Here is a 13216-nt window from a genome sequence, read left to right as displayed (position 1 = left end):
CCTCTTGATTAAAGAGCAGATACTTTCCTTAAAGGGGCCTGGGAGTCGGCAGGGGGATGTTTAAGACCAGCCATAGCAGCTGCTTGCACGTCGTGATCCCTTAGGCCTCTTTCACACGTCAGTGTCTCCGGTACGTGTAGTGAGTTTTCTCACGTACCGGAGACACTGACACGCGTAGACCCATTCAAATGAATGGGTCTATGCACATGTCTCCGTGTTTTCACGGACTGTGTGTCCGTGTTGAAAACACGGAGACATGTCCGTTTTTCTCCAGCAGCACGGTCCGCAAAGCGTCCCGCACACAGAGAACAATATGCACTCTCCTCCGTGTGCATGTACTGCCCGCAGGAGAGACAGCGCTACAGTAAGCGCTGTCCCTCCTGCGTGTGGTGCTGAAGCCGGAATTCATTCCTTCCCAGCAGCGTTCGCTGGAGAGAAGGAATGATAAATCTTTTTTTTTTTTTTTTTTCTTAAAAATAGTTTGTGCGTCCCCTCCCGCCTCCCATCCCCTGTGCGCCCTCCTCCCCCCCCCGCTTGCCAGGAAATACTTACCGACACCCAGCTCGCTGTGGGCAGTGAGTCATGCATTACTGTTTTTGCTAGACAAATTACAAGGGCATCATGTCCGAGTATTTTTGGACAACAGAGTAGTGGTAGCCTACCTAAACCACCAGGGGGGGGCCAGATCTCAAACACTATTGAAAAAAACCTCCGAAATTTTCAGCCTAGCAGAGAACAATCTCTTATCCCTTTCGGCCCTACATATAAAAGGTGTAGAGAACCAGAAAGCAGACTTCCTGAGCCGTACCCAATTAAAACAAGGAGAATGGTCTCTAAATCGGGACATCTTCAACAAAATTACAGATCTGTGGGGAATCCCTGTAATAGACCTCTTTGCCAACATGTACAACAGAAAGGTGAAAACCTTTTGTTCCCTAGACCCCAGGGGGAACCTTCAGGCTGTAGATGTATTCACGATTCCTTGGACACAGTCTTGCGTATGCATTTCCTCCTACAGTCATGGCCAAAAGTTTTGAGAATGACACCAAAATTATATTTTCACATGATCTGCTGGCCTCTGGTTTTTATTAGTGTTTGTCTGATGTTTTATATCACATACAGAAATATAATTGCAATCATATTATGAGTACCAATAGGTTATATTGACAGTTAGAATGAGTTAATGCAGCAAGTCAATATTTGCAGTGTTGACACTTCTTCTTCAAGACCTCTGCAATTCTCCCTGGCATGCTCTCAATCAACTTCTGGACCAAATCCTGACTGATAGCAGTCCATTCTTGCATAATCAATGCTTGCATTTTGCGAGAATTTGTTGGTTTTTGTTTGTCCACCCGTCTCTTGATGATTGACCACAAGTTCTCAATGGGATTAAGATCTGGGGAGTTTCCAGGCCATGGACCCAAAATCTCTGCTTTGTTCCATGAGCCATTTAGTTATCACCTTTGTTTTATGGCAAGGTGCTCCATCATGCTGGAAAAGGCATTGTTGGGCGCCAAACTGCTCTTGGACGGTTGGGAGAAGTTGCTCTTGGAGGATAATTCTGGTACCATTCTTTATTCATGGCTGTGTTTTTAGGCAAGACTGTGAGTGAGCCGATTCCCTTGGCTGAGAAGCAACCCCACACATGAATGGTTTCAGGATGCTTTACAGTTGGCATGAGACAAGACTGGTGGTAGCGCTCACCTCTTCTTCTCCGAATAAGCTGTTTTCCAGATGTCCCAAACAATCGAAAAGGGGATTCATCAGAGAAAATGACTTTGCCCCAGTCCTCAGCAGTCCACTCCCTGTACCTTTTTGCAGAATATCAGTCGGTCCCTGATGTTTTTTCTGGAGAGAAGTGGCTTCTTTGCTGCCCTCCTTGAAACCAGGCCTTGCTCAAAGAGTCTCCGCCTCACAGTGCTTGCAGAAGCACTCACAACAGCCTGCTGCCATTCCTGAGCAAGCTCGGCACTGCTGGTAGTCCGATCCCGCAGCTGAAACAGCTTTAAGATACGGTCCTGGCGCTTGCTGGTCTTTCTTGGGCGCCCTGGAGCCTTTTTGACAACAATGGAAGCTCTCTCCTTGAAGTTCTTGATGATGCGATAGATTGTTGACTGAGGTGCAATCTTTGTAGCTGCGATACTCTTCCCTGTTAGGCCATTTTTGTGCAGTGCAATGATGGCTGAACGTGTTTCTTTAGAGATAACCATGGTTAACTGAAGAGAAACAATGATACCAAGCACCAGCCTCCTTTTAAAGTGTCCAGTGATGTTATCATTCTTAATCATGACTGATTGATCACCAGCCCTGTCCTCATCAACACCCACACCTGTGTTAATGGATCAATCACTAAAACGATGTTAGCTGCTCCTTTTAAGGCAGGACTGCAATGATGTTGAAATGTGTTTTGGGGGTTAAAGTTCATTTTCTGGGCAAATATTGACTTTGCAAGTACAGTAATTGCTGTTAAGCTGATCACTCTATGACATTCAGGAGTATATGCAAATTGCCATTACAAAAATGAAGCAGTAAACTTTGGAAAAATTACTATTTGTCTCATTCTCAATACTTTTGGCCACGACTGTACTATCCTCATCCCAGCAGTTCTACGAAAAATCAGGCAGGACAGGTCCAGGCTCATCCCAATAGCCCCCTTCTGGCCCAAAAGGGCCTGGTTCTCCTGGCTGAGGATGCTATCGGTCATTGATCTCTGGGTTCCTCCGGATCTTCCAGACCTCCTGTCTCAGGGACTGGTGTTCCACCCTCAGTCAGAGAATCTCCATCTGACAGCGTGGAATTTGAGAGGTCACTATTGAAGTAAAGAGGTTTTTCTGACAAGTTAGTTTCTACACTAATGAAAAGTAGAAAGCCCGTGACCACAAAAATCTATGGCAAAACCTGGGAAAAAAAATTGTCCACCTTCGGGGTAAGGTTGCAAGACGGGGTCCCAATTGCTGAAATATTAGAATTTCTACAAAAGGGGTTAGATCTAGGCCTTTCAGTAAGTACTTTAAAAGTACAGATAGCAGCCCTAGGAGCATTGTACTGTGAAAACATAGCGGCCAACCCTTGGGTAATACGGTTTGTCAGAGCAGCCGCAAGGTCTAAACCAGTAACTATACATAGATTACCAACCTGGGATTTGACAGCGTTAACAAAATCCCCGTTTGAGCCTATAGAATCAATACCCCTTAAGATTCTATCATTTAAAACTGCCCTCCTGATAGCCCTAACATCGGCCCGCAGAATAAGTGATCTCCAAGCCCTGTCTGCAAACCCTCCCTTTACACAAATCCTGGACGATAAGGTTGTACTAAAAGCAGACCCTGCTTATCTACCAAAAGTAGCATCCACATTCCATAGGTCTCAGGAAATAATCCTTCCTTCCTTCTGTCCAGACCCTAGAAATAAGAAAGATGAAAAGTTCCATACATTATTTGTGAGAAGGTGTCTAGTCCAGTATCTAAATTCCACTCGGCAGCATAGGAAGGAAGGGTCTCTTTTTATCTACTTCCAGGGACCCAGGAGAGGACTCAGAGCCTCTAAAGGCACTATAGCACGTTGGATAACAGATGCGATAGCCTTGGCGTACTCGTTCACTGGGAAAGCCGTTCCAGAGGGTCTGAAGGCCCACTCTACAAGGGCTATGGCGACCTCCTGGGCCGAAAGGTCGGAGGTAACATTAGATCAAATTTGTAAGGCGGCCACCTGGTCATCACCTTCAACCTTTTTTAGACACTACCGCTTAGACCTAGCCTCTTCATCTGACTTAACCTTCGGAAGAAGGGTTCTGCAGGCTGTGGTCCCTCCCTAAGCAACAATCTCTGCAATTCTCTCTTGTGGTGCTGTCATTGGGGACTGAGAAAAGCGTAGTTACTCACCGATAACGGTGTTTCTCAGAGCCCATGACAACACCTGCTTACTCCCCCCCCCATCACGTGCGGTGAGCACATTCTTTTGTATGAAATGTGTTTTTTCTATATAGACACGGTGTTCACTTGTTAAGCAATATGATAAAGTTGTATATTTTTTGTTGTGACTAACCTGGAGGACCTCCGATGCTCTGTAAACTAAACTGATGCAGGGGAGAGGTACCGCCCTTTTATCCTGTAGGTTTCCTGTCCCTGAAGGGCGGATCCCCTCTCTCTGGTGGTGCTGTCATGGGCTCTGAGAAACACCGTTATCGGTGAGTAACTACGCTTTTTCACAAAAATGATTTTTTTTTTTCGCCCCAATTTTTTTATTTTCTCAAGGGTAACAAAAGAAATTGGATACCAAAAGTTGTTGTGCAATTTGTTCTGAGTACGCTGATACCCCATATGTTGGGTTAAACCACTGTTTGGGCGCACAGGAGAGCTCGGAAGGGAAGGAGCTCCGTTTTACTTTTTCAACGCAGAATTGGATGGAATTGAGATCAGACCTTATGTTGCGTTTGCAGAGCCCCTGATGTGCCTAAACAGTATAAACCTCCCTAACCCCAACACACCCCTAATCCCAACCCTAACCACACCCATAATCCGAACCCCAGCCCTCACTTTAGCCCCAACTCTAACTTTAGCCCTAACCCTAATGGGAAAATGGAAGTAAATACATTTTTTAAATTGTATTATTTTTCCCTAACTAAGGCGGTGATGAAGGGGGGGTTGATTTACTATTTATAGCAGGTTTTTGTTTGGCAGTTGTCACACACTAAAAGACGCCTTTTATTGCAAAAAAATAGATTTTGCGTCGCCACATTTTGAGAGCTATAATTTTTCCATATTTTGGTCCACAGAGTCATGTGAGCTCTTGTTTTTTTGCGGGACGAGTTGACGTTTTTATTGGTACCATTTTGGGGCACATGATATTTTTTGATCGCTTTTTATTCCGATTTTTGTTAGGCAAAATGAACAAAAACCAGCAATTCATTAATTTCTTTTGGGGGCAAGGGCGTTTATACCGTTCAGCGTTTGGTAAAATTGATAAGGCAGTTTTATTCTTCGGGTCAGTATAGAGATACCTCAGTTATATCTTTTTTTTTTTTTTTTATGTTTTGGTGCTTATATACAATAAAAATTATTTTATATATAAAAAAAAAAAATAATAAATTTTCCATCGCTTTATTCTGAGGGCTATAACTTTTTTATTTTTTTGCTGATGACGCTGTGTAGCGGCTTTTTTTTTTTTTTTTGCGGGATAAGATGACATTTTTTGCAGTACCATGGTTATTTATATCCATCTGTTTGATCGCATGCTATTCCACTTTTTGTTCGGCGATATGATCAAGCATTGTTTTTTGCCCTTTTTTTATGGTGTTCACTGAAGGGGTTAACTACTGGGACAGTTTTATAGGTCGTGTCATTATGGACACGGCGATACTAAATATGTGTACTTTTATTTTTTTTATTTATATAAAGAAATGTGTTTATTGGAACAACTTTTTTTTTTTCTTTAGAAGTTTTTGTAAAAATATTTTTACACGTTAACTTTTTTTTTTTACTTTGTCTCAGGGTGGGACATCACTAAATTTAATTTAATAATTTGCACGAGAGGCGTCAGACACTTACGCAAATCTAGCGCATGCTCGCAGCTCATTCTGGCAGCGTCACTGCATTTCTGAAGCCAGGTGTACGATTTCCGGCTTCAGAGGCGTTCTCTGCGTATGTCCAGAAGGTTGGAAGCTTTCAGTCATGCACAGTGCACACCTCTGAACCCACAAATCATACACCTCGCTTCAGTGATGCTGCCAAAATGAGCAGTTCACGTATTTGTATGAGTTCGCGATGTGCCCGACTCGTACAAATTAAGTTATCACGAGGACTGACTAGTCCAAGACCTCATTAGCACAGGGAAAGCAGAGGTTATAAATGCTTATTTAAAAGGGAATCTGTCACCGACTCCCACCCCCCTCCCCACCCCCCCAGGACTTATATGACCTATTGATATGGGCATACAGGTAATAGGAATATTAGACTAGTCCTACCTGTATGCCTCATATTAATGATCTTGTTGTGGAGACATTTTATAATCTTTCTGTCATGAATCACAGGAAGGATATTTTTATCATCCCACCGCTGCCACCAATATGTCACAAATCACAGGGAGGGTATTTTTATCATCCCACCGCTGACACCAATATGTCAGGAACTGGGGTGGTTTGGTTGCCCCAATTTCTTTCCTGAAGGGGATTTATCTATATCCCAGTTCCGGTTTCGAACTTTCAGCTCTGGCGCTCCCCTTACCCTCAGGTCAGACAGGGTACTGCACCTAGGATAATTAGTCGCTAGAAAGGCTGCTTTACTATGTACTGGCTAATGGGCACACTGCAGCGAGGGCAATGTAGCTATGCCTACTCAGGTGGGAGCAAGAATTATCAATGCCGTCCGTCGCTAACAGTTTTCCCAACGGCTCAGGACACTTTCCGCTACCACCAGCTTCTATTCCTAAATTGGTAATAGGTCAGGAGCCAACCCAATTAGTAGCGTAATTTACTTCAGAGGACGTGACCATACGTTATAGAGCACGGAGAGACGAAGCTAGCAATTTCATGTTTTACTCCAAAAGGTAGGCAGTGTTTACAAAAGTGTGAAAGATATGATAAAATTAGGCAATTATGTATATACAGAATGATTATAAATAAAGGATTAAAGTTGGAAAAAAAAAACACTTCTCTCATATCATTTCAGATCATGGCTGACCATGCGGCTTGTGGGAGGAGCAACATCAAAATGCATCAGAGCAGCTTGCAGAGCTGCTGTTAGCTCTTTTCCTGGGCAAAAGCTGACTCATAACTCAGCAGGTTTAAGATATACCCTCTGGTCGTGACATCGCTGAGTTATGAAATGCACTCCTCTTAGAGAGACTGAAGCGTACTGAAAGCTAGCAGTCGTAGCTTGGGGATGGCACCCAGTATAGCGACCTCGGAACTACCATTCTTCTGGGCATGAGCTGGGCGTTAATTTGAGGCCAAACATGAAGTGGATATGAGCCCCTGTTAATCAGTAACCCGTTTCTGCTAGGCGCTGCGCTTAGAAAACGCACGGGTGTGTAGCCCTATTGTTGCAAATACCAAATATGTAGCTTTCATATATCTGTCACTAATTGGAGTTAAGTTATGCCTTACTATTAAGTTTCTACATGAACAAAAGAGCACATGGTACTATAGCTGCCTTTTGCCAGCTTAAAGCCATAAACTACTCAGTGAGGGGCTGCTGCACATTGGTATCAAGTTGCACAGAGTGTGTAGTGAAAAGAAGAGTTTCCTGTGCAGCTGAAGAGGGGGCCAGACAGCCCACAGTTTGTGTGTGACATGGAACCTTCTAGAACTATACTCCTAACATGGCATATTTATATTATCGTGACACTTTCTTTGTTAATGATTTCTTCCAGGCTCCGGGGCGTGTGTTGCCTGGAAAAAATCCCTGCCTCCTGACCTCATTACAATACCGACACCCATCCGATCAGCGTCAGTTATGGCCCCGGAATCCTGCGCCCTGCACTCCCTCAGAAATACATACCTCATCCTCTCTTCTATGGGCACTGCATTCAGGGATCTTCTGCGCAGGCGAGTCACTTTGACGTCCGGTGTGTGCACCAATAAGATGCTCTCCCCACTTCCTCCCTGCATAGTCATCACTATGTACATATGGTTCCTAGCGATGACTCTGCAGGGAGGAAGTAGAGAGAGCATCTTATCGGCACGCACACAAGAGGTCACAGTGACTCACCTGTGCGAAGATCCCTGAATGCAGTGCTCACAGAAGGGAGGATGAGTTACGTATTTCTGAGGGAGTGCAGGGCGCAGGATTGCGGGGGCTGTAACGGTCATGCAGAGTAGTATTAAAATGATGACAGGAGGCAGGCATTTCTTTCAGGCACAGCACTCCCAGGAACCTGGAAGAAATAATTAGCATAAAGACAGAATTTAACATTTCTCCACAACAAGACCATTAATGAGGCATACAGGTAGGACTAGCTTAAAGGGAACCTGTCACCCAAAATGTAAGTTGAGCTAAGGCCACCAGCATCAGGGGCTTATCTACAGCATTCTGTAATGCTGTAGAGAAGCCCCCAATGTATCTTGAAAGATGAGAAAAAAAGGTTAGATTATACTCTCCCAGGGGCGGTCCCGATTCTGTTCTGGTCCGATGGGCGTCACGGTCCGGGGCCTCCCATCTTCTTGTGATGACGTCCTTTTCTTATCTTGACGCTCTGCAGGCGTACTTTGTCTGCCCTGTAGAGGGCAGAGCAAAGTACTGCAGTGCGCAGGGCCTCTCTGACCTTTCCTGGCGCCTGCGCACTGCAGTACTTTGCTCTGCCCTCAACAGGGCAGATAAAGTACGCTTGCACCGGAGCCGCAGGGTGAAGACCAGAAGAGGACATCATCGTAAGAAGATGGGAGGCCCCGGACCGGAACGCGACGCCCATCTGACCGCAGCAGGAACGCCCCTGAGTGAGTATACTCTAACCTCTTTTTCTCACCTTTCAGGATGTATCGGGGGCTTATCTACAGCATTACAGAATGCTGTAGATAAGCCCCTGATGCCGGTGGGCTTAGCTCACCTAAGATTTTTGGGGCGACCGGTTCCCTTTAAACACAAGTGGCTAAATTCTGATGGATTGGAGGGCACAGGGGACGTGACAGGTTCCCTTTTAAAATTTTTCTCTGTTCACATTCTGCACTAATAAGATGATATTTTTATTCTTGGGGTCAGTACAATTATGGCGACATTTTTATTTGTGCTTCATTACTTTTCAACAAAAACAATCATTGTTTTTTTGTGTTGCCATATGATTAACAATTTTCTTTCAGTGCTGCTGTATGAGGGCTTTTTTTTTTTTGGGGATATACACTTTTTTTAATTACACTTTTGTGTAATAAAAGTAATGTGCAAATGAAATAGCAATTCACAATTTAATTTGCATTAAAGGGTTTATCCTGGACTTTTTTTTTTTTTTTTTGCTATGGGGTTGTGAACTGATCTGCAGGTAGTAGCTAACTAGCTGCTTGTTCTACCCTATGTCGATCTCTCCTGGCTCTGGCGATGATTAGCCTGCTTCCTTTAGGGTCATTTAAAACAGAGCAGCTTTTTCTTTCTGCTCTGTCGGTGGGTTGTCATGCTGATTGACAGCCGGCTTCCGGCAGTTAGCATGAAACCAGCAGACAGACAGCGGAAGAGAAGGATCTGTTCAATCAGCAAGATGTCGCAGGAAGCAGGAGTGGTATGTGACTTCTATGGGCGAGAACCAATCATCACACGACAGAACAGGTAGGTAGTTAACAACTACCTGCCGATAAGTTCTTGGGCCCCATAAGAAACAAACCCAAAAGTTCTGGATAATCCATGTAAATTTATTCTGCAGGTTGATGCGATAACGACAGTGACTAATCTTTATGATCCATAACTTGTTTTATTTTTCCGTAGACTGTTATGTAAGGGTATGTTTCCACTGGCCGGACTAGCTGCGGATGTAATGCTGCGTACAGCCGCAGCATTCAGACTGCAACGTCCAGATCTTACAGCATAGTGGAGGGGATTTTATGAAATACCGTCTCCACTATGCGTGGTAACAAGCATCCGGCGGACCTGCGATTCCAGACATGCGGCGCGTCTTTTTAGATAGCAGCATGTCTGTTTACCTTGCGGCGACGCTCCGTCTCCACAAGGTAAATAACAGTCCTATGTATAGGGTGTGGCGATTCCAAATGTGTTCAATGAACACATCTGGAATCGGCGCTCATACAGAAGGGGGCGTTGCTTTGGGCGGAGTTTATGCTCCGTCCAAAGTGCCGACAATACGGCCCATGGAGACGTACCCTTAGAGTTTATTTGTTGCAGGACAAGCTGTCGTTTACACTGGTACCAATTTTTGGTGTATATAACTGCTCACTTTGAGTAAAAAAAAATTGTGAGGCTGGATGAGCACCCCTGGCATTATTGTGAGGGTTTTTGTTTCTTTGTTTTTTATATATATTCAGTACAGACCAAAAGTTTGGACACACCTTCTCATTTAAAGATTTTTCTGTATTTTCATGACTGTGAAAATTGTACTTTCACACTGAAGGCATCAAAACTATGAATTAACACATGTGGAATTATATACTTAACAAAAAAGTGTGAAGAAACTGAAATTATGTCTAATATTCTAGGTTCTTCAAAGTAGCCACCTTTTGCTTTGATGACTGCTTTGCACACTCTTGACATTCTCTTGATGAGGTAGTCACCGGGAATGGTCTTCCAACAATCTTGAAGGAGTTCCTAGAGATGCTTAGCACTTGTTGGCCCTTTTGCCTTCACTCTGCAGTCCAGCTCACCCCAAACCATCTCACTTGGGTTCAGGTCTGGTGACTGTGGAGGCCAGGTTATCTGGCGTAGCATCCCATCACTCTCCTCCTTGGTCAAATAGCCCTTACACAGCCTGAAGGTGTGTTTGGGGTCCTGTTGAAAAATAAATGATGGTCCAAGTAAACGCAAACCGGATGGAATAGCATGCCGCTGCAAGATGCTGTGGTAGCCATGCTGGTTCAGTATGCCTTCAATTTTGAATAAATCCCCAACAGTATCACCAGCAAAACACCCCCACACCATCACACCTCCTCCATGCTTCACGGCGGGAACCAGGCATGTAGAGTCGATCCGTTCACCTTTTCTGTGCCGCACAAAGACACGGTGGTTGGAACCAAAGATCTCAAATTTGGACTCATCATACCAAAGCCCAGATTTCCACTGGTCTAATGTCTATTCCTTGTGTTGTTTAGCCAAAACCAGTCTCTTCTGCTTGTTGCCTGTCCTTAGCAGTGGTTTCCTAACAGCTATTTTACAATGAAGGCCTGCTGCACAAAGTCTCCTCTTAACAGTTGTAAAGATGTGTCTGCTGCTAGAACTCTGTGTGGCATACACCTGGTCTCTAATCTGAGCTGCTGGTGACTCGGATAAACTTAACCTCAGAAGCAGAGGAGACTCTTGGTCTTCCTTTCCTGGGGCGGTCCTCTTTGTAGCGCTTGATGGTTTTTGCCACTGCACTTGGGGACACTTTCAAAGTTTTCCCAATTTTTCGGACTGACTGACCTTCATTTCTTAAAGTAATGATGGACACTCGTTTTTCTTTACTTAGAATTTGTATTATGGCAAGAAAAAAGAAGCTAACAGTCTATTCAGTAGGACTATCAGCTGTGTATCCACCACCAGACTTCTGCACAACACAACTGATGGTCCCAACGCCATTTATAAGGCAAGAAATCACACTTATTAAACCTGACAGGGCACACCTGTGAAGTGAAAACAATTACCGGTAACTACCTCTTGAAGCTCATCAAGAGAATGCCCAGAGTGTGCAAAGCAGTCATCAAAGCAAAAGGTGGCTACTTTGAAGAACCTAGAATATAAATAAGACCTAATTTCAGTTGTTTCACACTTTTGTTACACATACAGTATAATTCCACATGTGTTAATTCATAGTTTTGATGCCTTCAGTGTGAATGTACAATTGTCATAGTCATGAAAATACAGAAAAATCTTAAAATGAGAAGGTGTGTCCAAACTTTTGGTCTGTACTTGTTTTTTTTTTTTCTTGCGAATTACATGGAATTTTTAAGTTCGGATCCATTTCTGGCTTTTGCCCCCAAAAATTAATGATAAAAAGCTGTGTGTGAGCCTAGTCTAAGAAGTGTTATTTCTGAATTTCATCTTGATATATCCGGAGTAAAAATTTTATTTTTTTTATCTCTTATGAATAGGTTTTAAAAACAAGAGTGAAGACTGACAAGAAGATTGTTAAATCAGAAAAAAACAATACCTCCCACAGTCCAGCAGCACTTCGATGTGAGCAACGTAGTCTCCACAAACAGAAGAATAAATGTAATATTCAGTCTTTAAAGAGCAATTCCCCGAAAAAGGCTGAAAGGCTTCATATGGACTCTGAGCTTACAAATAGGTCTGTTCAGATAGTTGAAAAGAAACCATTAACGAGTGCTGAAAATGTCCAGAATATCAAAATGAAAAAAGAAGGGTATACCCAGGATGAAATTGAAAAGGAGATCAATTATGCAGGAGCAAAATTTAGTGATCCACCATCCCCAAGTGTGCTCCCAAAGCCTCCAAGTCACTGGATGGGTATAAATGGTCAGTATTCTGACCAACGTAAGGAGTTAATGACATATCATTTGAAAACCCTATTGAAAGTCCAGCTGTAATCGTCCAGAATTGTGCTAGAAGCGCTCTTTTAATGAACATTTTATTACAGACCCAATTGCGATGTCCAGCATTTTTTCAAGTTTGGAACTTTTTTGTGCAGGAACTTAAATGGACCTTACATTTTACATTTCTGTACAGAACTGTAGTATTATATTTTGTATCGTTGTGTAAATAGTGTACACAGTGTAATATGTGTATAGCCTCGTTTATACTCCAAGTAAATTTTTAGTTTTGTTATAAAGGTATGTATTTTTACCTGACTACAGAAACCGATGTGTTTTATATGTAAGGTGACAAGGTTTCGCTGCAGTCAAATGAATACACAGAGGACTTCCCTTTTATGAATCCCTATTTACTATGTTAATTACCCAAATTTCTAGCACTTGGTCCCTTTAGAGTGCAGTCAGATGGCTTATAAATCAGGTAAAATGCATAGACTGATCGGTAGCTCTCCCAATCCGAGCATGACCACTTCATATATTTCTATGCAGCAGTCACGTTTGGGTTGGGAGAGGCACAGCCAGTCCGAGCATTTCGGTCTGATCTCGGTCGGATATATATAGCCATCTGACTGCGCCCTTTAAATGAAATGGGAAGCACTTTTTGGACCATCGCCATTGCACTTGTTTTATCTATTTCGGCAGTTGAAGAAAGTACTACTGTCTGGTAAAACAGGTATTTCAAAATATATTGCACTAATGTCGCATTTGTAAAGCACTGCACAAAGTAACACTGGAATCTGATATATTCCCGATGTGAGTCTATAATTACTGTATCCTACCACATAAATTGGTTATAGTTAAATTAAATAAAGTAATTTGGCCCCCCCCAATCTGTATTTGATATGGTGATTGTCAGTATGAATGGATTACGTCTCATAAAGGCTTTCATGCTAATAAGAGTAGGTGGGCACAACCTAAATTATAAATTGGAGTGTTAAACATGCATAACAACAGTATGATCTAACCAAAAGAATGAAACGTGCATTTGTTAACAAAGGACCGCACAACCGAATACATAATAAATGTTTATCACAATCTCTA

The 13216-nt window shown here is 43.1% G+C and overlaps 1 protein-coding gene across 1 annotated transcript in view; it reads left to right on the top strand.

The window, feature by feature from the left end:
• The window catches only part of PNRC1 (proline rich nuclear receptor coactivator 1), a 33490-nt gene extending 20487 nt beyond the window's left edge, over positions 1 to 13003 (top strand). The window contains exon 2 of the mRNA XM_069726379.1: positions 11717 to 13003. Coding sequence (XP_069582480.1) covers positions 11717 to 12172 — 456 coding nt within the window. The 3' untranslated portion in view covers positions 12173 to 13003. The remainder of the gene's footprint in view (positions 1 to 11716) is intronic.
• Positions 13004 to 13216: the final 213 nt, after the last annotated feature.

Source organism: Ranitomeya imitator, chromosome 5 (assembly GCF_032444005.1).
Source record: "Ranitomeya imitator isolate aRanImi1 chromosome 5, aRanImi1.pri, whole genome shotgun sequence".
In the NCBI taxonomy this organism is placed as follows: domain Eukaryota; kingdom Metazoa; phylum Chordata; class Amphibia; order Anura; family Dendrobatidae; genus Ranitomeya; species Ranitomeya imitator.
Note: the sequence above shows the minus strand (reverse complement) of the source record. Positions and strands in the feature narration are given on the sequence as shown.